Source organism: Ammospiza nelsoni, chromosome 2, assembly GCF_027579445.1.
Source record: "Ammospiza nelsoni isolate bAmmNel1 chromosome 2, bAmmNel1.pri, whole genome shotgun sequence".
NCBI classification, from domain to species: Eukaryota; Metazoa; Chordata; class Aves; order Passeriformes; family Passerellidae; genus Ammospiza; species Ammospiza nelsoni.
Window position 1 is genome coordinate 53,514,465 of NC_080634.1, and position 25,547 is coordinate 53,540,011.

The 25,547-nt window shown below is 38.7% G+C and overlaps 1 protein-coding gene across 2 annotated transcripts; it reads right to left on the reverse strand.

Annotated features, from left to right (window-relative positions):
* Positions 1–1,741: 1,741 nt before the first annotated feature.
* On the reverse strand, positions 1,742–19,179 carry SPART (spartin). Of its 2 annotated transcripts, XM_059493409.1 has the most exons (9): positions 19,066–19,179; positions 13,324–14,159; positions 11,983–12,180; positions 10,880–10,984; positions 8,992–9,121; positions 8,009–8,203; positions 6,859–7,017; positions 6,690–6,780; positions 1,742–3,958 (listed from the first exon to the last, which is right to left on the reverse strand). In XM_059493409.1, exons 2-9 carry the CDS (start codon positions 14,155–14,157, stop codon positions 3,772–3,774), a joined length of 1,899 nt encoding a protein of 632 aa, XP_059349392.1. In that variant the 5' UTR covers positions 14,158–14,159; positions 19,066–19,179; the 3' UTR covers positions 1,742–3,771. The 2 variants fall into 2 exon arrangements, with proteins under 2 accessions (XP_059349392.1, XP_059349393.1); XM_059493410.1 differs by lacking the exon at positions 10,880–10,984.
* Positions 19,180–25,547: the final 6,368 nt, after the last annotated feature.

Below are 25,547 nucleotides of genomic sequence, written 5' to 3' on the forward strand. Positions count from 1 at the left end.
GAAGTTATTTCTGTAGCACCAGTAACTAAGGTATGATGAATGGCTGTGTGGGCAAGGGAAAACTTGTGGATGTTGTATATTTTGACTTTACCAAAGACTTTCATGTAGTCTCCCACAGTACTTTTATAGCTGAATTGGTGAGTTCTAGATTGGATAACTGGTTCATAAGGCTTCTGGAAAATTGTCTGGGCACCAGGCTTGCAGTGTGGAGATCAGCAGTATGACTGCTTGACTCTGAGATCGGTACCTGAGCCAATACCCTTAATTCCTGATTGACGACCTGGAAGACTGAGCACCAGCCCAGCAAATTTGATGATGGTGATGAGTTGGGAGGAGCAGTTAGGATGCAGGAGGAAAAGGGTGACCATTCACAGGTAGGTGAATTCAACAAAAAGCAAACGCAAAGCACAATATCTGGCATGGGTAGAGCCCATGGTTCAATAAGGCTGGAGTAGTGTCTAGAATGCAGTGTTGTAGAAGACACAGCCTTTCTGGTGAAGAAGCTGCCATGAGCTGCCAACAGCTTACAGCAAACAAGACTGAAGGGCCCCTGGGCTGCCATAGCAAGGGTATGGCCAGGAGCCTGAGGGAGAGTTCTTCCACTCTGTTCAACACATGCTGAAGTGCTTAGCTTTTGACTCCCAAACAAGTTCCAAGGGCTGCATTAGGTCAGGAACTTGCCTTTGTTCAGGCTGGAGAAGGCATAAGGAGAGCTTAGTGCTGTAATTAGCTATGTAATAGGAAAGTCTAGATAAGAGGGAGAAGCCAAAGTTTCCTCCAGTGTGCATGATGAAAGGATATGCAATAGAATGCACCTTCATTTAAAAATGTTTGGCTCAGTATAAGGGGAAATATTGAGCAGAGTTAAGTTGGGTAGAAGTTGCCTAGAAGGGCTGTGAAGTCTCCATCCTTGGAGATAATCACAACATGAGCAGAATTGGGGCAGAGTACTGTGCTCCAGACTAGCCCTGTTTTGAGCAGGAGGTGGATTACAGACCAGGAGCTGCCTTCCAACCCTCATCATTCTATCCTAAGCTGGTCGGCATGGTTTTTTGTAGTGGAAGATATGTTTACCAATTCTTTTTAAAGGATTATGGATTTATTCAGGGAATATTAAAAATAGACTATTCCAAGTTGGTTTTAAAACAGCATTAAACAAACCAATCAAACAACCCTTGGAATCCAGAAGAATCTTTTCAAATACAGGGGTTCATATTTGAGATAAAAACCATGGTTTATATCTACACAATTATGAAAATTCCAGAGATGGCCATAGCTAAGAATGACTTAGGGATCATTGAAAGTAATCCTCTCAAGACAAGATTTGAGACCAATATTGTAGTAGAAAAGTATTTGAATAAATTTGGAAGTAAGAATGCCTTAGGAAATCACATAATAGCTAATACACTACACGGCTTACTAAAATTTCAAGGACTTCCATGTATCAAAAGATGTTCAAAGAAACAAAACCAAGCTATGAATAGAAAGCCAACCTAAGACAGGAGGTTTTGGGAGGTTAATATATAAAAGGGAGAGCTGAGATAAGGCAGTAAATGTGAGAAGGTTGTTGTATATGGTGGAATTATGGAGGAGAAGCCTATGGAGTGCTACCCTGGGCCGAAGAAGTGGAAGGGGAAGCGAGCTAAGTTCAAGCATCATACCATCAGCTGGGAAAATTAACTAAACTTTGGAACAATGTAAAAGGGAAGATCATGGATATAGCACATTACAAACTGCAAAATGGGGTAGGCATCATTCAAAAAATAGTTTTAATCCATTTTGAAAGACATACACATGAAGTGAACAACAGCAGGTTAAGCAGGACACCACTACCTGATACTGATGGCATTTAAATGTTGTTTTTCCTCAGTGTACTCCAATGTGGTCTCTTGAAGACTGTAACACCTTGATCTTAACTGTTGTTTTAATGCAACTTTTTGCTTTGACGGTTTATAGATGAAACTGAACGGTATGAGCTATATGCAAAACCTTGAAATGCGAGGGAGAAAGAAGATACAAATACCTATATCCCTATTGTAAATATAGCTCATAGGAACAAAAAATGCTTTTGCTAGTGTTAAGTCTTCAGCAATCTTTAACTGGTTACACAAGCTGACAAGTGGCAGACTATAGTAACAGAAATTGTTGCAGTGTACTTTGGATGGAACTTATTAGTTTGAAATATTTAAACTCTAGCTGATGAGCTTGTTTATACTGTATATATAGCCCAATACTGCAAGTTTATTATTTCTGAAGAAGTCCTAGTTCTTCCACTTATGGATCCATACAGTAGCTTCATATCATAAAAAGGTCAAGCACAGATTTTATTTTTATTGCATAAATCAAAGTTACACTTCAAGTGGTTAGATTCTTTCTTTCACATTTCTCACTTTAAAGCACACACCTGCAGTAGCTACCACAAAATATGCACCTATTACCATTCTAACAGACTGTAGTTGTTACTGTATTTTTTCAATCTTCTACAAATATCACTTGCCACCAAAAGTTTATAGTTATTTTCTCCATCTACATGAAATGGAGATACGTTGTAGGTTGTTGGCATTCTGCCTGTTGTAGGTCCAGCCAATATTAGAATGTGTAGTAGCTTTAAGACTCAACAGTAAAGTGTTAAATAAGTAGCAGTGTCAAAGCATCTCAAGGATTTAACATCTTGAGTTATTTTATACTGTGGTACAAATGGGATGACAAATCTATACAGAAGTGTCTATTTTGCACAACTCTTAATAAAAAGGGTTTGTCTTCATTGTCTTTTTCAATACTTCGCACCCTTGTGCAACTATCAATTTAATGGAATAAAGATGATGACCAACAGACCTATTTGTTCAAACATTAGGAGTCTTCCATTATGAGGTCATGATATATAATCTCAATCTTTCTGGATCAGCCGAAAAGTACAGAATGCATAGAATTTCCCAGTGCCCTCTAATATTGTCACAGAAAAATACTTTAATTTATGCAAAACCATACTTAGTCTCTCTACATAGAAACATGAATTTCAAAGAATCTTTGTATATTCCTTATGAAGTCAACTGGAAAATGCATTTTTCTAGAACTGCAAATACTCTCTTTTAGAAAAAATACTTGGTATCTTTGGTTTACTTACATGCTGGATGAGGAAAAAAAAAGTTTAAAAGGGAATGACTACCTAATTACCTGAGGTTCATCTTTCATTTCTCCTAGCATGAACTTTGGGTAAGATCAGCTTTTTTGTAGGTGAAAAGAGAAATTCTCTATGAAACAATGAAACACAATGCTTATATTAGTAGTAGATATTAAATAAGACAAGCCTTGATTAGTAAAACTAATTCTTAAGGATAGTTATAAAGCCAAAACTGGTAATTTTACTTATTCCAGAACTAGCCATCCTACTCTGTCTGTATCACCATCTTCTTTATAAATATAAAGTGTTACAAAAATACTCACAATAGTATTTCTATATTAATCTATTATTCCATATATTATTTTGAAAAAGTGCTTAAAGGTGCAAGTATATGAACTGCAAACTTCCAGTTGCCTAAAGCCCTGATCCAGTTGTTTAAACCTCTTGTTCTGTACTGAACAAGGAGGTGACAACTTTCATTTTTCCTCTTACAAATGCTCTTCCTACTTTTACATTTTCCTTTTAAATTAAGTAACAGTTGCTTGAAAAGTACATTGTGACTTATGTTCAATGTCAGATGAGCAGTGTAGTTACTTCTAAATAGGAAGTTTAATCTCTAATGTAAGGCTCTGAGAAGTACTTAATTGCTTTCATTTTTTACCCTTCTTTTCATTATCCAATACTTTATATTCATCTAGCACAGCATGGCCGGTTTCCTTCGCAGTTTTCTTTACCACAGATTTGATACCAATATTTTCAATGTTAAATGCTGTAACACCAACATTGATTGCAGAATTCATTGCGTTGTCTGTAGCATCACCAGCATCCTCTCCATACCTAAGGAAAGAGAACAGTTTTGTAGATCTGTATGCTTAGTATTTTAATCTTCATTGAATTCTTTTGAGAGCCAAAATTCAGTATTTCCAAAAAAAAAAAAAAAAAAAAAAGGCACAGTGCCCAAATGTCTACAGAATAAAATTAGAATTATTAGAATTTATGAAGCCATTTGAATAAAGGCTGCTCCTCTATCAGATCAATTGCTCTTTGAAAATACCAATATGCTCCTTCTCTTTTTCTTCAAGAACACTTCCAGTCTTTCTCCCTTTTTCCCCTCCAATTTTGAAGAGTAAAAACCTATTTATAGAATGATAAGAAGGGAGGGGAGAGAAGTTTTGTGCAATCACCATGGGTCCTTTTTCACCTTAGTTCTTAGGTAAAATTCCTACACTCTCTATATAGAAAGCCAACTGTATCCCGGGCTGCATCCAAAGCAGCATGGCCAGCAGGAGATTCTCCCCCTCTCCTCTTCTCTTCTGAGACCCCCACCTGGAATGCTGCATCATACAGAACTCCAAAAGGGTCAACAAAACTATCTTGAGGACACAATGAAAATTATGAAGTGATAAAAACCTTTGTTCTCTCCCATGGGCTGTGAGTCCAGCTTTTTTGTGCTTTAGTGGCAAGTTGGCAGTCTCACACTAAGGACTCAGTTGTGCACAGAGAGCACAATGAAGGAGGACAAGAGCACAGTGAGAGCAGTAACTTCAACTGTTCTGGCTAGACATTTCTCCAGAGAGCACTGCAGTCAGACAAACCAGGGCAAAGGGAAGTATTCCTGGCAGCATCAGAATCCCAGCAGTCAGCAGAGTTACTTTTTCCCTGTGGTTGTTACAACAAGAGGTTCTTAGAGGACCTCAAGATAGAGAGAAGCAAAGAATACCCAAGAACCCAAAAAATCTATAATATATCAGTAGAGCAGCCAGAGCATGTGGTTGGAACTAACAATGAGACCAAATAAAAAGAATTCGTGGGTTTTTTGTTTTGCCTTTAATTCTCTGATAGAGCAGCAGCCTTGAATCATCAACACTGGATTTGCAGGACAAAGAATTAATCTCACAGCAGATGTATCTGTCAGTTCGATTAGTTTGTCAATTTGATTATTTTCACGTCAGGAACATCATAAGCCAGTACAGCATCAGTAAAATAAGTAACCTCATTTAAAGTACGATTGTAGCTTATCCAGTACAGTAAGAGTGACAACTTCCTAATGTCTGATAACTAATTTTTTAGTTTGTCTGCCTGAAGTGCATAATTTTTAACTGTTTTTTTTTTTTTTAATTGTGCAGATATATACACTGCATTTATTTAAATAGTTTTAAAAAAAGTTAGTAGCATGGGACTTTGGCAGACACATTACTTCTGAAGCTACATTTTCCCACCCATTTTAATCAACATGCATAGGATGAGCATCTCTTTAAAATTCCATCCACAAGGGTACTGCAGCTAAATTTTAGCCTTTTAAAAATTTTATTTAGAGACACTGATGGTGCTCCTTTAGCTTTGTTTCCATTAAGTGGAATTTAGCTCATTCACTGGTATTTTGAGTGGCAGACATCTTTGTCACTGAAATAAAAAAAAACAGCTTACAGAAGGGAGATTATGTAAAATTTTAATCTAATTATAAGGATAGGTTTTAAAGATTCCATATCAAATATTTTCAATCATATTGCAGTTAGCTACAACAGGTAGTTACTTATTGTTTTTCACTCTTAGTGTCTGTTGTCTGCTGATCTCCATATTTCCTATATTTGTATCTAAAACAAAAACATTAACATGAATTTATGTGAAATGACTACCAGTACAATTTCTCCTGACATTCCTACTGCAAAAAAAACATTAGCAATAAACTACACCTGACTAGAACTTTGCTATTTAGCCTCCTATTTGAATCGCATCACAACACAATCCTGAATACCAATCTGCTTAATACTGTATGCTGATGTTTATCTTGTTACCATTGGCTTGTAGCCTGCATGCACTTTCAGCAATCCTTTTAAATATCTCTTTTGCTACACTTATCACCAATTCCATTTAAACTGCTTGCTTCTGCTTACTCTTCACTTTCTATTAAATCTACTGCCTTTTTTCTGAGAGGTGCATTTCATGTTTCACAGTTACTTCAATATATTCCATTATTCTCCACATGCATACAGCTCTCATCTTTCCATCAACTTAGTATCATCATCTTAATCCCAAATGTTATTGTCCTCTTCTCCCACTATCTTCTTCTAAGAACATCTTAATTCTGCAAGTGAGACTGTTCTATTATTGCTATATTTACCTTAGATTTGCTTACAAAATTTTCTTAATTTTCGTACTGCCTTGCTTTAGCCAAACCTGCTGACAGATGAGGTTCTTTTATTTTTTATAAATTTAGCTAAGTTTGCATAAATTCAGGATTAGAGCTCAGAGGTTTAAACCAGTAATTTTTTTTCATAATGATATTATATAATAAAGATATAAATCTGAACATTGTTTGTAAGACAGCCTGAAGCTGTAATACTTCTACAAAGAACTAAAAAAATACTTCCTACAATTCCTCATTTTGGATTTTTGCATACAAGAGATGCTTGTTACTGTGCACTTACCACCTTATCACATGCTACATAATTACAGCAAAGGAGGCATTTCAGTTAGCTTCCCTGCACTTCCATAAGCTTTCCTTGCCAGTATTCAGAGACAGTAACAGTGTGCTATAGAAGATGAAAACAATAAAAATGTTACTTACTTGTATTTGACTGTTTTTACAGTCTCAGTTGAAACACTTTTAGCAATGCACTTCGCTGCACTTTCTAAACCTTGCCACACTGTTGAAAACCCTGTAGAAACAATCAGCTTATTTCAGTTCATACCATTAAAAATATGTAATTTAAAAAAGTGTAGGGAATTTTTATTACCTTGAACTCCACTTGCTGCTACAACCAGAGCACCATCAAAAGTAGATTTTCCATCTTTATCTTTCTTTAGGGATTCTGGAACTAATTTGCTGCCATGCTTCTTCACGTGTGGAGCCAGCTCCTTTCCGACACAGCTTGCTATAGAACACACCCCTTCAACTAACATAAAAAAATAGTATGCAGGTTATTTAGTGAGAACATAGAACATGCTTTAAAAATCTTTAATCATAATTAACAGGAAGTTTCAGTGAAGTTTTAAGTGATGTTTCTATTTATATACACTTATATAAAAGACAGACTTTAATCCGCATGTAAGTGCCCAACTGATACAAAGCAACTTTATTTTTCAGGTTCTACATAGCTGCAAATCCTAAGAAACAAGTAACGTTGGCCTTGTGAATAATAAGTTCCTTAAAGGACATTTATATGCATCTCACACTCAAATTTCAACAAACTGTTTCCACTACTTTGTTATCTCTAATTGGTAGACAGAGAACAAGCTGCTGCTTTCCTGACTTGTCTTCTGTAGAAGTCTTTCTTACAAGCATTCCAACCCTTCAAAGTAGTTATATAAGATCAGCACAATTTAGTTTTAAACTTGGATGAGTCACTAGATGGTAAATATAAACATTATATGCAAATAAATAACAAAATTAAGTTACTGTGAGTTGTTAAGGTTTCCAAGCATCTCTGAATATCAGGCCATTTCTATTTTGATATTCATACATAGTTAGATTGACTTGTTTCAGGTGTGTGTGTTTAAAAATATGCACACACACATTCTCTTGTCACTGTATGTTAGTAACCAGTGAGAGTAGAGGTTTAAAAAATATGGCTACCAACTTAAAAAAAATAAGAGATAACATTTTGAATTAACTGTCTAAAACTTTCAAAAGCATGGCAAACTTAAGACTATACAGACTATTCTTTTAGGAAAGAAAAGGATGTCTCAAGGCCAAGTAATACGTACCAGTCTTAAAGCACATCTCTTGCAGGAGATAACTAGGCACAATCTAGGCACTACTGATCTCTGAATTTTATCAAGTCAGTAACTCCTCCAGTTTACTGGCTAGAGAAACCAGCTTGCATTTTACGAAGTTTTTATTATTTAAGACAAAAATATTCTATTCTATGAGATGGAAATTTTTACCTAAGAATTGGCTGACTTTCACAGCTCCTCCAGTAGCCTGTTTTGCTACGTGAAGTCCCTTTGCTACAGTTGGGTTGACTTCCACAGGCTTTTCTTCTGGTTGAATGTGCTCTCGCAGTTTAGAAGCTCCTTTGTGAATAGCTTTACCCGTGTATTCTGCTCCTTTCATCAGGCCCCAGCTTACCCAAGATGCACCTTCAAGACAAAAATTGATTTTCTTAGTATGTACAATATTGTGGACTGTGATTCCTTCATCTATCCCTCCTCTGCCTGTGCAAAACAGGAAGGTTTAGAAACATTCCCGATTGGAGTCTGCAATTATATTTTCCCCTGAATGGGACAGCACAGAAGTCCTGCAGTAATTTCTGCACATATACCACCACTTTTTACATTCATTTTATTTAAGTTTAATACAGCCAGCCCACATCCAAACATCAGCCTAATTCAGATACTCATTTTTTTCATGGATATGCCAGCACCAGCTCAGTTAGAATTTATAGAACTGCACATCTCAATACTATTAGCACTCAGGAAAACATACAAACCCAACCCTCTAGTCCTCCTTGCAGATTCATATACAATCAGCTGTTGGTCATCTGTATATTCCAAAGGTTCTCAGAGGAAAAAAAACCCCACATGTTTATCTGCAGAAATCACAACAGATGCCTACTCCAATATGTGCTCATACAGGGGTAAAATTGTTCTGTCACAGTGGTTTGAGTCCTAGCAGGTGATATTTTAATAGAGTCAAATGAGAAGCCAAATTCATTTGCAATGAACAAACTGTTGGCAGTGGATTTATATTCTACATGGTTTTTATAAAGCTTATCAAGGCATCCTTTAGAGGATCAACACTGGAACTAGTGCACAACTACTTCTGATGACTCTGCTTCTATCAGCACCCATACATTTAGGTGAAAATATGTTTAAATGTCACTAACATTGGTTTCTGTTCAACACAAGTCCCCTTATTACAGCTGTACCTGACAAGATTCCATGGGCAACTTTCTCACTCCATTCTGGTAACTCTTTCTGATCTTCTGCTTCTTCAGGTTGTGGCTGGATATGTACAGTCTGAGGCAAGTGAATTGCATCACTAGAGGCTTCAGAAGGCTGACAAATGAAAGCAAACATCTGAGCATCTACTTTGCAACCTATCATCAGTATTTCTAGTTTAGCTCATACACATCCACTGTCAAGTAATACTAAAGTTGTGCATGCCTTGGGTAGATGTACAGAAACTCAAGCAAAATTTAACACTCAATTACAGTTTCCACAAAAATTATAGACATCCAGGAAAGCTTATCAGGCAGGTCAGCTTTTTTGTACACTTTTTTCATCCAGCTACAATGAGAAGGTTTGCTTGCCAATGCAGCCATATGGCCAAATAACAAGCAGGGAAAATTTACACTACTTGTTCACCAGCAAAACAGATAAGAGACTGTCCATCTCTCATTTTTATCTTCTCAGACAGAAGTCAACTGTTTTGTTATTCAGCATGGGAACTGCAGTCTTTGGTTAAAGAATCCAGCTACACTAAAGGAATGCAGCTGTTGAGGTTGTTTTGTTCCTCATTCTTTCCTCCCAAATTCAAAAATAAAGGAGATTATTCATGCTGTGTGCTGTTGCTGCTTTTTCAGACTGGCACAGCCAAGGAAAACATCAAACTATGCACAATACTGACCCCTATTTAAGGCTGGGTGGACAGGTCCTTTGTTACTTCGTGTCAAACTCTACTGTTTCTGTAGTAAATGTTAATCATTAAAACACAGCAACCACTACCACAGGCTGCTTAACACTTCTAAAATGTGTAACATCACTTTACACAGCTCACAGGCAATGTATAACTAAACTTTAATTACAGAAACCTAAAAAATTGTAATAGGTTTAAGTTTTTGTTAAGAGAACTTGTCCAATGTAAAAGTAAATAAGCCCCTCAAGCATTTCAAAGATTGAAAGCACTGCAAGTTAATGACAGAAAGAAAAAACATTTTTGTTTAGTCTAGAAGAGTGTAAATGAGAGCATTTATAGATTAAACCCACAGCCAGATCAGAATACACAATACAGAACAGTATTTCCTAATACAGGGAATTCTTAAATTCCCCTGAAATATTTACTGGATATAAAAGCAGGGTATTGCACATGTTGAATGTTGTAGTAAAACAAACATTAACAGGAAAAAATAGATAAACCTTAGGAGGTTGCTACCCAGGTTAACAATGTATCACTGACATGTACTACATCATCATTTACTGCTTGACAGCAAGGTGAAATCTTGGAGCTCAGGAAATGTCTTCAGCGTGTGACCAAAACACTCTGAGGGCTGAGCAGGAGAAACTACCTCAATGAACAGCTATAGGTAAAAAACAAAAAAAACGCTTTTAAAAAACCCAAACTATGTTCCAGATGTAATTTAGTTATGCCACAGGTTGGAGCACTATAAAGAAAACCAGTCAACAAGACTTCTAAGATCTACCCTAAGGAGCAAAAAAAGATGGATTCTCTAATAAGACAGGGAACTCAGTATTGTATTTATATTAAATACAGTTGTCAGTTAGATCCTCACAATTACTATGTAAAACAGACACATTAAATGGCCATCAGACTAGGCTTTGGAATACTTGTGCTATATCAGAGTTTTTAAGACTTCAGAAATATGCTGATTTGAAATGTGTTTGAAACCAAACAACAACACAAAAAAGCCATCCAACAAAAAAAAAAAAAAAAACAAAACAAAAAAAAACCACAAAAAAAAAACACCCACAGGACACAGCATACACAGATGCTGTCAATCAAATCAGCAATTCTAACATGCATTTCTGTGACTTTTTTTTTTTTACTATAGGATTTTTGAATGTCCTGGAATTTACCTGGACTTTGTGGCCAGACCTCTGTTTAAATTTATCTTCAAAATGTGCTCTCATAGTTGCTGGGAGCTCTGAAGGTAACCCTACTCTCTCATGGGATCCTGGCACCTGTGACATCGCATCAGGGAACATTAACAAAAACACAAAGTTTTAGGGAAATATAGAACTAATAAGATATCCAATTTGAACTACTTCTACACAGGAAAAATGACAGAATTTTATCCGGTGAGTGAATATCACATAGCTCTGTAGTACTTTCCTCTTTTAAGAAAAGTTAGTGGCCTCCTGTGCTAGTGAAATTCCCTGCTGAACTCACCAGGATTTAGACCTTAACAGAACTCCGCCCTCATGGGATGCCCCAAACTGGTCCTTCATCATCAATGAATTCAGCTTTTGGTGAATCAACAAAATTCTTGCATGAAAAGGTTTAATGATGCTATAATCTTTTAAGTAGCTATTGATCACCACTCTTCCTCAAATTATGCTCCAGGGCTCTTACAGTAATATTTTCCACTTTATTACAAATCACTGAATTTTATTGCACACTTTTTAGACTATGGGGTTTTTTTTTGTTTTCTCTACCTGTCAACATCTTCCTGCATTAAAGCACCAGATTCATCTACTTTGAGATCCCATTGGAAGGCAGATTTCTGAGGTACATACTATTTTCCCAGATCTTCTCTGAAGTGGCTTAACATTTTTGAACTGTAAACATGTTTGGGCATGATATTCCAAGAATGCCATCATCAAAACTACGCTGAGAGTTATGTGCATGTACGCATAAGGAAAAGCATGCTTTCTCCTGAACACGTAATTTCATTCTGGGTCCTATCTCTTTCAGAAAAATAGAGAAAATATAAAAAATGGTCTTGAACTCCACTCTGTGCTTAGAGTTTAGTATTTTAAAACTTCTGTTGTCTCATCTCACAGGACCTACAGTTTCATTACAATGCTGCTTTATCATGGCTACTTTATCTATTTGTCACAGATGAGCTTACCACAAAGACAAAAATCTGTCATTTTACACAACTAAATGTAAATGTGAGAATATATTGATGATTTATACCTTTCCTTATTGGCTTATAAAAGACTGCCCAGAAATTTACCTGGATTCGTAGGTCAGACATCTGTTTTAACAGATCCTCAAACAGCTCTCTGTCAGCTGCTGGAAGTTCTGAAGACAGCACTACTCCCACGTAGGACCCTGGTATCTGGGACATTGTGTCGGGGAACATGTAGACCCCAGTATTGCAGCACAGAACAGGAGACTGGGTACACATCAGAGGATACAACCAGTCACAAACCTAGGTAAAACAAGTACATGGAATCAAAGGATGATTTTAAAAAGAAAGATAGGCAGAACATACTGAAACACACCATAAACTTGATTTTCCATAAAATTTCCAGTGGAACCTTCTAGTGAAAGGTTCCCTGCTGATGACAGTGAGGGTGGAAATAAATTATCTTTATGGTCCTTTCCAACTCAAACTGTTTTATGATTCTATGATGAAAAATAAAAAGCCTTATATCATCCTGAACAAAAGAAAAACAATCCCCATGTGATTCTGGAACTATCATTCTTGATTAGTTCTGACAGTCTAATATAGAGAAAGTATTAATTTTCACAGGATAGAAGACTAGAATTCAGGATGGTACTCTCTTAACTGAGGTCTCATCTTGAGGCCCAAATGAAAAGAACTGCCAAACAAGTCAGGATTCACAGTGCCTGTACCACTCTGGAGATCTCGGGACAGGTTTACATGAAAGGACAAATAGAAATGCATGGCTGTCACTGGCCTACTATTGAAGACACCTAACATGAGTGGAGCTGAACCAGCAGACCCCAGATCAGGATCCAGCAGACCCCAAACCAGCCAATCTTAGCTGTAACAAGAAGATCCAGAGTCAGAATCCAGACCAGAAATATTATGTTCATTACAGAACATGCCCACATGAAGAAAGTAAGGACTGAAAAAGTACAAATAATGCATCTTTTTTATCTGTAGTTCTAAGTCTGGATAAACATAGACCCTCAAATTTCAAATTATCAGTTGTAACTGCAATACCTTATCACTAATTGACAATGAAGTGGGTAGCACCTAACCCCATTTTATCCTGATTTGTTACAACAGGTGAATCAAAATGTCTTCTCTACATGAAAAAACAAGTCAATTTTATGAAATGGAGAGACATCTTAAGTCAAGTCCTTTACATACTAGAATTCACCAGAACAGTGAGCACTTGAAAACCTTGGGAAGGCACAGAGGTGCTTTCCACAGAAAGAGTTGTAGAAGTGTGTACCTGCAGAAAACCATTTCTGCAGCACCTGTATCATCCTTCATTTTATCACAGGGATATTTAGGCTCACAAGAGCAAGAACCTAAGAAGATTTCCTGTTAGAGCTTTGTGACAGTTTTAATTAAAGGAGAAAATTATTTTCCTGTTACCTGAAGAAATGCCGGTGGACGATTCCGAGCAGCTTCACTATCTGTATCCAAGAACTTGACGATGCGCAGATATCCAGGATATGAAGGAGCACTAACCTGCCCATCAGGAGTCACAAAAAATATCTGTACTCCTTGGGGAATCAAGATCAGCTCATCTGCATCCACTCCCAGGTTTTCCAGGGGAGGTGGCTGAGTACATTTGTTGTTGTAGTAGTCCTCACTGACAGAAGAAAACTCCCCAGAGTCTGTGCCATAGGACACAGTAAAGTGGCCATTGGTAGCTTGAGGAGTATAGGCAGGAGGTGCTTCATTTGGCAGACAAAGAGGTTTTGCAGATGATGGACTCATGGCTGGAATTTGCCCCTGACTCACAGATGCAACACTTCCATCTGCTGCAGGCAACTGACTTGGAACAAGCAGAGAATTAGGGGGAGGGGGTCTTTCTGGCTTTTCTTTGGAAGGAATGGAGGGGTATAATTTGGGCACCCCAGGAGGGGTATCCATCATAGCAGGAGATGCTTGTGCTGGTGGGGTGTTTTGCTCTAGACTGCCGAGTCGAGCACGAACATTTTGCAGGGTTTCTCTCATCTTCTGTTGCATTTGCCTGGCAGACTCCCACTGGGACCCTGCACACTCAGGACCCTCTGATGGAATGCTAACTCCTCGCAGCAAGTGGTTAAGCCCTTGCTCATAGTAACTTCTTGCCTCTTCCTTCTGACCCAGTTCGTCTGTATTCAGTCCTTTATTGATAAAAAAAAAGGCTTTCCTGTACTCTTCATTAATGGCTTTAATATTTGCATCTGCTTGCATAACTGGATCCGGCAGTTGTTCCATTACTGCAAATTGGAATAAAAATCAATAAGAATACACAGAGAGAAAGCCAAACAATGTTTACCTTAGAATAAAATGTCTTCTTAATGATGACCCTACTGCCTGTATTAGCAGAAATCTATCTAGTTGCTTGGAACAGTGTCTGATATGTTATCTCCTAATAACCTTCAGATTCAGCTGACATGATTCCAAGACAGCAAGGAATCTAAAACCATCAAATATAGTTGCATCACAGATATTTATTTCTTAATAATTAAACATCAGAAGAACATGGGCATGCCCGATACTAAATTTTTCATCTTCAAGATCAGTAGCAAACAAGAGGAATAAACAACTAACTTTAAAAAAATCTAACTTTCCCAAAAACATCTCTAAGGTTTTAAAAAATTCAGTTACCATTTTGTCTATTTAAATAAAGGCTGAACTTTCAAACAGTATATTTCCATTTGAATAATTTAAGAGAAAGCACTCAACAGATTTTTAGATCTCGATCAACTAACATGAACAAACAAAACTGTGATATACTTTGAACAGTTAAAGCTGTGCTTTACAAAATAAAAACATGGAATTACTTATTTCCTTTACAGTGAAAAAAGGCAACTGGTGTTTTACAATCCTTGCACCCCTAGTGCAAAAAATTCGAAGTTCCAACATGTACAAAAGTTTGCAGATTCTAAGCCTGTTTCAGAATGTATTCCTCAAAATGCCTGATGTATTTCAGCTGAAGTGTGGAAAAGAATCCAGAAGACTTGTTTGAATTCTAAAATTTGTTAACTCATTGTTTTAACTGTACACAGATTGTCGGTCTTGGCCAAACACAGGAAATACAAATAATTAATTCCAAGGAATTTGGGTGTGGTTTGGGTTTTATTGCTGGCAGCCTTGAGAGGAAATGCAGGCAATTATACTAGAAGAGAATAATGATCAAACAAAAATGGGATACTGTATTAAATTAAAGAGCAGATATTTTCAAGCAAAACCATGATTCTCTGCAGTAAGGGAGTTGAAAGAAAGGAGACATCTGTCAATCACAATGATATTAAGCCACAGAAAACATGGGGGTAAGTAAAATACAAAGTGCAAGACTGAAAATACATCCATTACATGGGCAGAAACATTAACACCATGGTACAGAGCTTTGGTGAGAATTCACACACTGAGCCACATCCAAGGAAGCTGTGCCAGAAGAGGTGGGCAGGTTTTTTCTCTGTGATGAATCAATCACTCTTCCCTAGAAAGGTGTAGGTTTGGCTTACCAAGGCAATACAACAAAGGCTAAGAGATTGGATTAGTCTCTACAAATATAATGGGTGAAAAGAAGAAAGGAGATCAGTAATAATAAATAATTACTTGGAAAGAAAAAAGAATTAAATCCAAACTTGTAATAAAATCCTGAAATAGTACCTACATTTAAGTTTACTTAATGTCTCTTCTGGTTTTAGACTATCAACAAACTAAATAAAAAAATAATCTGGAAAATATCCTCCCTCTACTCCAACAAAAACAAAGAAATTTACAAAGTGCAGGTCATGAAAACATTTTAAAGAAGCAAAGAATACTGTGTTCTGCTCCCACACTCTATAATGAAAATGCAGAGAGCATTTAGGTAACTGATGCATCTGCAGTCACACAACAGAAGTGCCATGTAATATGGGAGGCATCTGTTTTTGTGATGCTACAAAATCCAATTTCACATAAAGTCAAGATGAGTGGTTTCAGTACAACAACAGATACATAGCTCAGAATAAAACAGAGAAGTCAGCCCAGTGGAGTGGGTCAGCAGCAGCTCAAGCCACCAGGTTCACTGCCCATCATGCAGCAAATTTTGGGCTAGAGGAGAGTTTGCTGATTGACTGCAGTCACTTGTTGCCAAGAGGCTCGGCATCTTTAAGCTAAAGAACACTGGCATAAGTGTGTATTTACTAACCACCAAGGACATCAGCTTTAGAAGTTAAGAGTATGCTCCTGACCGGCACAACAGCAAACACTCAGAGTAAAAGCAATTGGAAAGAACTCCTTACTAGGTTGTGTATATAGGTGGATCCTTACAGCAGAAAAACCTGGTGACAGCCAAAGCACATCACTGTGTATCAACACTTGTACTTACTATTGAAAAATCCACTTTTCCTTTTAATTAGGGTATGAAGATGAAAACCAATTTAACAGTAAAGACTCTGATTTGAGAATTGTAGGTTGTTAAAACACAGAAAATGTTTAGAAGACTGAGAAGGATGGACAAGTTTAATCTATTATCACCATTTACTTTTCTATTGAGCAAAATGTAGTGATTTAAGATTTTTTGTGCCTGTATCTCCAAGCCTGTATAAAGTCCTTTCTCAAGGCTTGAAGTAAATGATTCATTTGTGTGAGCACAATTGCAGTACAAGTCCCCTTTGACCCGTGTTTATTGATTTGGGGTTTTTTCTGGGTGAGGCTAACACAAAGATACTTTACAGGTTTCAAATAATCCTTTTGCTAGTGATTGTTAGCATATAACAAGTGACATCAAGTAAAATCCTAACTACATTTCAACTTAATATTTAATTCATTTACTCTTCACTGTATAGTTCTCATACTGACAACTGCACTGTTCTTGCTAAAGCTCAGTCTTTAATGACACTGGAAAAGCTCTGAAAGGAAATGGAGATGTCAGCACCATCAGTGTCCACAGAGCACTGGTGCACAGCACAGCCACAAAAGCTGGCTCAGGAACTCTGATTGTCTGAAACATCCCAAGTTTGCAGTACATGTGCAGCACAGTCACCTCCAAATAATGCATCTGGTTGGCAGAGCACTTGGAAATGGAGGAAGGACATCACAGTGGATTTCAAGCTAAACATATGAGAACCAAAAGTTGTCACTAAACTAAACTTTCATTCTTTCATGAACTAAAATTTCATTCTTTCTTAGTAATTGTTTACAACTAATACAAAAGAATGGATGGTATTAAATAAGCTTATCTAATTGCTCCTTCACAACAGAAAAATAAATATTACCTGAAAGAGAACATTTAAATAGCAATCTAATCATATCCAAGGAATATACTTTTTCACTTTTTTAAATGTACAATCTTAATATAGCATTTAAGTGTCCTGCATGTTTTAATATTTATCTGTATATTTTTAAATATTTACTCCTGTAATACTTATTACAGGAGTAATCCACTCCTGTATAATGCTGAATCTCATTTCCTCTGTTTTAAAGCTGTAATGAATGGGATAATGTGTATTACAATACTGAGAGCACTGCCAGCTAATCTTTGGTCCTATGGCCTGTTCAGATCAGCCCAGATCTGTACAATTTAGTGTTAATTAAGATTCAGAGGAACTTTGTCTGAGAGAAAGACAGTCCAAAATTGAGGCAAGAGCTAAAGGGCACTGTAAATAATCACAGATCAGTCGAGCACTTGAGCCCTTCTTCTTCTATCAGTACAGATATACTCTGTGGTTTTAAGTGACTTGACCAAAGGAGGCTACAGTGCAACAATGAAACTTGAGTTTAATTTGATATTGTAAGCTACCATCTCACCCATCCTTCCTCTGAAGCAGCAAAGTCCACTCCATTAAAAAGTAATGTATATTAACAAAAATACAGGTCAATGGTGGATCTCACTGCTAGACTGTAAACATGAAGTCTAAGGCTTATTAAGAGGATTAAACAGCCTGACTGACAGAGGCAGATACACTTGCCAACTCACTATTCTTGAAGGAGAGTAGGGGAGGAAAATGCAAATCAAATTTTAGAAAAACCCAAACTAAAACACACGTAATCCAAGAGCTCTTCTTATTTGTAAAACTGTTTTTCTCTCAGCCACCAACTACGAAGCACCATGCAAACACAATTGTTTCAGCCTTATTTCGATATGAAAAGAGCAAGTAAGAAAGTATTAGTAACTTTCAAGAATTGAAAGATTTAAATGGTATCTAGACTATAAACTAATACAAGCCAGGTACTTGCTAAGAAATTTACCTTTTTATGCTTTTAGCTTATTTAGGTTGTTTAAAGAAGCCTTTAATTTTTTTCATTAAGTGGCGGCCTACTCCTAGTTTTTAAGGAAAGTAAAAAAATTTGTCTTACTAGATAATATCACAGACTAGACAACAGAAAGAGTTAGTGCTATTAAAGTAATTCTTCCTCTCCAAATTACCAAACACTTCAGTAAACTGCCATCCTCTGACATCTCAAACTACACCTTCTTCTCAGGCTGGTATCCTAGCACCTACATTCACTCAGCACGTCTAATTTTCCTCATCTACTGCAGCTTTAAGATTATTTCTGTCCAAATAAAAGAGCTTCCTTCTTGACTCCTCGGTCTGCACCTCCATCACATGCTGTCACCACAGAGCTTCCAGGCCCCGGGTGCCTACTTGTCACTTCTCTAAAAGAGAAAGCAGAGAACCAGGAGGGCAGACAATGCCCTTCATCTCGCAGCTGCGCTGCCCGGCACTGACGCTTTCCGCAGCACCGAAGTACAAAGACATCGTACTACCATTCCAAAACATTGCAAGATCGTCATGGAAAATTCAGTGTTATGTAAGACTGCTATTTAATACTATTTCATTAGCTATGTGTGCCTGCCGGTTTCTGATCTCTACCAACGTTTTAGCAGATTCAAGAAACTCCAACCGGTCTGACACGAATCCTTTAAAAACAAAACAAACAAGACAAAATAAAAGGAGCACCTCTCCGAAGTACTCTGACAAATAACCCCTCAAGACATTCAATACATTATTTACCACCAGGGTCACCTCAACCTGCCCAGATCCCGGCCCTCCCCGCCTCTCCCTCCCACCACCTGCCCGCGGGGCCCGCTCCGGTGCCTCCCCCTGCCCGCCCCGCTACAACCAGCGCCCCCCGGCTCCGCAGGGACCCCCGACAGCCCGGCGGGGCCCGACCCCGCGCCCGCCTCACCGAGCCGGGAGCCTCCACACCGCGCCGAGCCCTGCCCAGCCTGGCCCGGCCCTGCCCGGCCCGGCCCCGCCTGCGCCACCGCCCCCGCCCGGGTCAGGCGCAGCGGGCGGGGCCGAAGGGTCGCGGCTGTGGCGTCACCCGGCGCGGGCCGGCCTTGGCCCGGGGCGGAGCTTCATCAATCAATAAAGAACGCTGAAGTGTGCAGTTTGTCCTGGTTTTGGTGTTGTTTTTTTCTGTTTTCTATTTGTCTGTTTGTATTTTTATATTTTTGAGTGTTGCTTGTTTGTTTGTTTTTGTGAGTTGGGTTTTTGTTGTTTGTTTTGTTTGGGGGTTTTTAGGGGGGCAGGGTTGGAAGGGTTCTACACAGAAGATTAAAAATGCAAAATTGGAAATGCGGAGTTAGCAGCGCGTCTCATACGCTATTCCTACTTCCTTTTTTTTTTTCCTTTTTTTTCCTCTTTTTTAATGCTCCTGATGTTTAGGAGGAGCAGAGGTGTGTGCATGTTGATTTCACTTCACTATAAAGTAATTTCGCTGGAATATGGAATATCGCTTCTCTTTTGACTTCTGGTTTCTGTGGCTCTCACCACCATCTACGATCAGCACATCAAACTGAAAAATAATATATACCCCTAGTGATACCATGGTGGCTTTTTTCCCCGTTGTTTTTCAGTAGCTGAGTGGCTTTGCGATTTGAAAGGAATTGAGTGAGCAATTTAAATCCATATATCTCTTCATCTTTTATTGAGAATCTGTAATTCTAGTTAGGTGCTCGTGCGTGTACAAAAGCACGTATGCCCAAATTCTAGTTGTGGAGTCAGTATGAATATACAAAAAACGGAAAAATAAGACCCAGAAGCTATCATTCTGAAGTCTCCCCTTTCATATCATATTTTCACATTTCATTTTGACTGCTACTCTAATTGTGCCGAAGAGGTAGGCTGCACTGAGCAAGGTTGCTCTTCCAAAGGTGGCTGTCTCCAGGTGAGACTTATTTACCAGCCAGGGCAAGCTGGAGCTGGTTGTTGCCCTAAGTCCTGGGCTGTGGGAATGGGTAGATGAACTTGTGCACTGGTGCTGTGAAAAAACAAAAGGAAAAATTACCTCACTAAACATCCAGCTTTGCCTTAGAACATGAACACTCATAATTTCGGTCAAACTTCCAAGTGTTCATTGAAACAGCTGCTCCATTGAAACAGCTGCTCAAATTACTGGATATAATCTGGCATATATTACTGATTTGCAGCTTTGATCATCAATGCTAAAATTCTTCTGCAGCTTGACTTCCAAGTGGAAAATTTCTAGCCTGGTTAGATCTAGCAAAGGTGCATTCCAGGGTGCATGACTCTTTTATCTGTGCTATCTCTTCCAGAACTTGCTAGGTTCCAGCCCTGTTAAGGCTCACTAACTTGCTTTCTGAGGTACTGTGTCTGTATATGACTGTGTTCATTGTTTAACACGCTTAGGACCACAGACCATAAGAAATTCATAGTAAATATTGACTTTACATAGTGGCAGGCAGCCCTGCCCAGCCCTTTGACAGGTGGGTTTACCTCTAAGATTCATTTAGCTCCAAAGTATCTTTGGAAATTTGTCACGCATTGAGATTTCTAGCATAACATTTTTCTAGGAATTCTGTGTTGCAAACTTTTCATGTGCCTGCTCTTCAGTCCTTTTCCTACTGACAAGAAACAGAGAGCAGCCTGAAAGAGAAAAAGTTGTCCACACATCAGGGAGAGTTCCTCTTTCGGAACAGCAGTGATGATGAGAGACAAGCTGTCCACAAATCAGGGAGGGTTCCTCTTTCCAAACTGCGGTGAGGACAATATTTGCACGTGAAGCAGTGTGTGGAGAGATAAGGGTTTGGGTTGGTGGAGAGGACCCTAAACATTTCTTTAAGCAGATGGCGCATTGTGCTCAGGTAACCAGATGTTACTGGATTATGTTATGCCTGTATATGCAAAGCTTACAAGGAAGTAAAGAATTATTTTATTACAAAAAGTGACACTCTCTTTTGAAGCAGGGCCACAAGACAATAGAAGGACTTTTAAAGGTTTTTAACCATGCAGGGGGTACCTTTGCCAACGTTGTTTTGTGGGAGCAGACCTTGCGAGGTCCAGAAGTTGATGAGGGGCATAGCGGTGTCAGAAGCAAGGGAGGGGTGAGCTGGACAGCTAAGTACCAAGGTTGTGCTCTGAGCTGTTATAGGAACACTTGGGCACATGTGCCCTGACAGCCTGTCCTTCCACCAGACACTGCTCTGCTGTATCGCCCCCACCTCACTTGTCAATTTATATAAGCCCCAGTACTTTTGCTTTAAGTCAGAATTAGACTGAGGGTTGAATTGCTACCATGACATGTTCCCTCCTACAGCTATATAAATAAACTGCTTTTGCCTCACCTGAATCTGCAAATTTTAAACTGTCTGGTTTTTTTGCAAGTCTTCAACCTCATTTGTAAAAGCTGTATCTTTAGTGATTTCAATCTTAACATCAACTGTGGGCTTGTTTAATTTTTGTCTGCACTTTCATAAAAATAATTTCCCCCAAATATCTCCTTTTTATACTTTAATAATATAAAGTTCTATGCAAGCTAGGCATTATCTGTGAATATATCTGTATTAAGGTATATAGGCACGTATAGATCTTTCTAAGCTGCTTAAGCATCACAAACAGTGAAATCATCGAGGGATCTCAGACTGATCTGTAAATGCTAACAAACCTGGGAGAGTGAGGCTGTGAGTAAAAATGATGTGAGAATTCTCCCAAACCACATAGTTGTATGCAAATAAATTTCATTGACTCACGCCAAATGCCAGTACAACTGGAACCTGGTTACACATCTGATGGGAATCAGGGTGCATGGACAGAGTGCTTTAAGTCAGCAGCCCCTGAATCACTGAAGAAAGCAAAATAAATCACTGTTGTGTGGATACAACGGAATATGTAATTATTCCACAGCTCCTAACAATAGTAAAAAGTTTTGTGGTAGATGAATAGATGATCTCACTCTGATTATTACCTTTTTTCTGACTTCAAACTCCATAATCGTTTGCAGAAAAAAATATACTGAGGCCAAGCAAGGAAACAGCAATAAGAGCTGTCTGACAAAGGCAATATTGCACCTTTTTGAAATTATGCCAGCCACTGACCTCAGACTGAACTGGCACTTTGTTAAGGTGCAAGAACACATCTTCAACATCTCTGTGCAGTGTTAACAGCCTTGGGCTACAAGCAGGGGTAATGCACTTAGAGCAGACAAGTATGAAACATCTGGAAAGGCACCTAATTCCTGAGACGATCCCATCTGGGATGGCCAGTCCCAAAGGGTTTTGGAATAACCTGACTGTTACCAGTATAGCCCTGAGAAGAGGGAGGCTCTAGTTCAAAGAAACAGATCCAGGTCCAGACAGCATCTGTGCACTGCATTTGGCCATGTGCCAGACTGCTGCCACCTTCTGCAAGTTTTTCCCTGCCTTTTGCTGGAAGCACTTATTTGCATGTGTGTAATCACTAAATCCTGTCTCCCCAGTCTGCTGTATTCTTGTGTTGTACCTACAGAGCAAGCACAGAAAACCAAGACCATTTTATGGGACCCCAGATTTAACATTTCTGACTGTCAGAGATAATACAAGCATGGTCCTCAAGTTCAGGCTAGGGAAAATTTTTCTGGAAAAGGATCAGTGTGCTCTTGGAGGGTCTGCTAATGGGGACAGCAATGAGAGAATGAGAGAGACAGATGATGGGCCAGCTTAAGTTGACTGGGAGTTTGTTTATTCAGCAATACATAAAACAAGTTGACAAAAATGGTCAAAACTGGAAAAAACCAGGGAAAAAATCTGGCTCTGTAAAGACTAGTGGTAACAAAGCTCTTCTCTTGGATGGTTTATGGGTGCTGTGACAGACCCACAGCAAAGCTGGGCACCACACTACTCAAGTTATTCTCACATGTTGATACAATATTGAGATGCTGGTTGTTCAGTTCAGAGGAAGAATAAATTCAAATGCTGATGGAGTGAGTATTCCATCATGCTTTCTTTGTGGCACTTGGAATAGTGGATGCTTTATTAGATAAAAACTATATGTTTTCCAGAGTGATGTGACATACTGCCAGACTGCAGAAAGCAGCAGAGATGTTGAAATATTTTTCTTTCAGCACCAAAGTTGGAAAAGTGTGATGCTGTCAAAAAAGAGAGACTATTGTTAGGCACTTTGCACTTCATAAGTGCAGGAGTGAAACTAATAAAGAATACTGAATTATGACATTTATCCTGGGTTTCTTGGTTGTTGTTTTACAGGTTTTTTGAAGAGGGTGGAAGGCTACACAGGAGATTAAAAATGCAAGATTGAAGGTGCAGAGTTAGAATGCAGTGCATCTCATAATTAATCCATAATTAAACATATTTTTTAATACTCTTGATGTTTAGGAGAAACAGAGGTCTGCATGTTGATAGCGCTTCACCATAAATTATTTTCTCTGGGAACATGAAAGGTAACTTCTGTCTTCTGGTTTCTGTGGCTCACACCACAATCAAGCACTAATATGTCAAACTGAAAACTAATTATAGCACCAGTAAAATTAAGTGTTGTTTCTTCCATGTTATTCAATGTCCAAGTGGCTTTGCCTTTGTGATAACCTGAATTAGTAATTTGATTGCATGTAGTCTCTTTGTCTTTTAATAAGAAGCTGTAATTCTAATTAGCTGTGTCTGTGAGTGTGTATGTGTGTACAAATGCACATAAGCCCAAACTTTATAAAATTATATTGGCAGAATTAGGGCCTTGTAATATGTAAGATATGATATGTATGTGGTAAGAATAAATGTAATCAAGATTTTGATGTAAGAAATGAATTTCATTTTAAGATTAAATTTCATCAAGAAATTTAATGTAAGAATAAATTTCATCAAGATTTTGCTACAGATGATGTGGGGGAACATCTGTTTTCCCCATGATTTAGATGAGGCAATCTGTGACCCTGCCCATGGAAGTTCTAGGTCATCTTCTTGTAGTCTCAGCTCTTCACAATTTGAAGAGATATGCTGATATTGTATAGCTAGATGGCAGCATTCACATTGCTTTGAGAAAAACTGTAGTTATTTGTATGATTGGCTGCTCTGTTACAGTTAAATGGCATGGTCCTATTCTGAAATGTGCTGCCTGAGAATGGCTGAATAACACATTTGAAAATCTGACCATTTCATTTAGGTGTCTGAATTGGAGGTTTATACTTTGGCCTCACAGATAAAGAGTATGAAATGTAGTACTTACCCATTTATCTAAAAGGATGAAAATTTGATGATGGGCATGTTTAGCCTGAAATCAGGCTTTGTTGTATCTTATACGAGATTCCATTTATGTGAGACTTTTGTATCATTAAACAATCTACAAGCTTGTTTGGATGATACAGAAAATGACTTCGCTTCTGTTACAGAACAAAATACTTACTCAACAAAGTCTTTATGAATGTCCAACAAGCTCCTCTTATCATCTATCCCAAGCCTTACCAATCTCCTCAAGTATAACCCCACCACCTCTTTCCTTGCCCTGTAAAGGGACAAGGACACCTTTCACAACATTAGCCCTTTTTCCTCCCTACTTGTTGAAGATGCTTATTTTTCTAGTCCAGGCTACTAGACACACAAGCATCCTGTCCCTAACATGTCAGCCCACATGAAGGTGAGCCTTGGAAGACCCAGGACAGGGAGACTTGGCCCTCCTGGCTCACACAACCCAAGACATACACAGAAGACTACTGTGAGCAAAGTTTTGGCTGTCTCCACCTTGTCCTTTCAGGTTTCTGCGGGATGACCTGAGCCCTGGGGCTCATTTGCTAAAAGACTGCTTTGCAATTATATGCAGCTTTGGGTGCCCAATGTTCTATGAGAAATAGATTTTGATTGCACTCAGCTGTAGACCAGAGTGAGTTGCAAAGGGCTGAGTGCCCAAAAAACACAGAGGAGTGAGAGCAGGGAGGTGAGTGTTATGGGTGGTAAGAAGGAGACAAATAGGCATGGACAATAGTTCTGTGCAGCACAGACAGTACTTTGTAAATCAAAGTAAAGGCTTTGACACCATTGCCCACAGCATTCTCCTGGAGAAACTGGCTGCTCATGGTTTGGACACTGGGTAAAAACCTGGCCAGCTGCTTGGGCCCAGAAAGTGGTGGTGAGTGGAGCTACATCCAGCTGGCAGCCAGTCACTAATGGTGTTCCCCAGGGCTCAGGACAAGGGGATCTGGACAAGGGGATCCAGTGTCCCCTCAGTTTGCAGATGACACCAAATCAGGCAGGGCTGTTGGCTGCTGGAGGGCAGGAGGGCTCTGCAGAGGGATCTGCAGGCTGGATCCAAAGGGCTGAGGTCAATTGTGTGAGGTTCAACAAGGCAAAAAGTGCTGGGTGCTGCACCTGGGTCACAACAATCCCAAGTTATAAGAAGGAACCTTTAGGATTGTGCTGACCTGATCTGGAGGCACAATGAGAT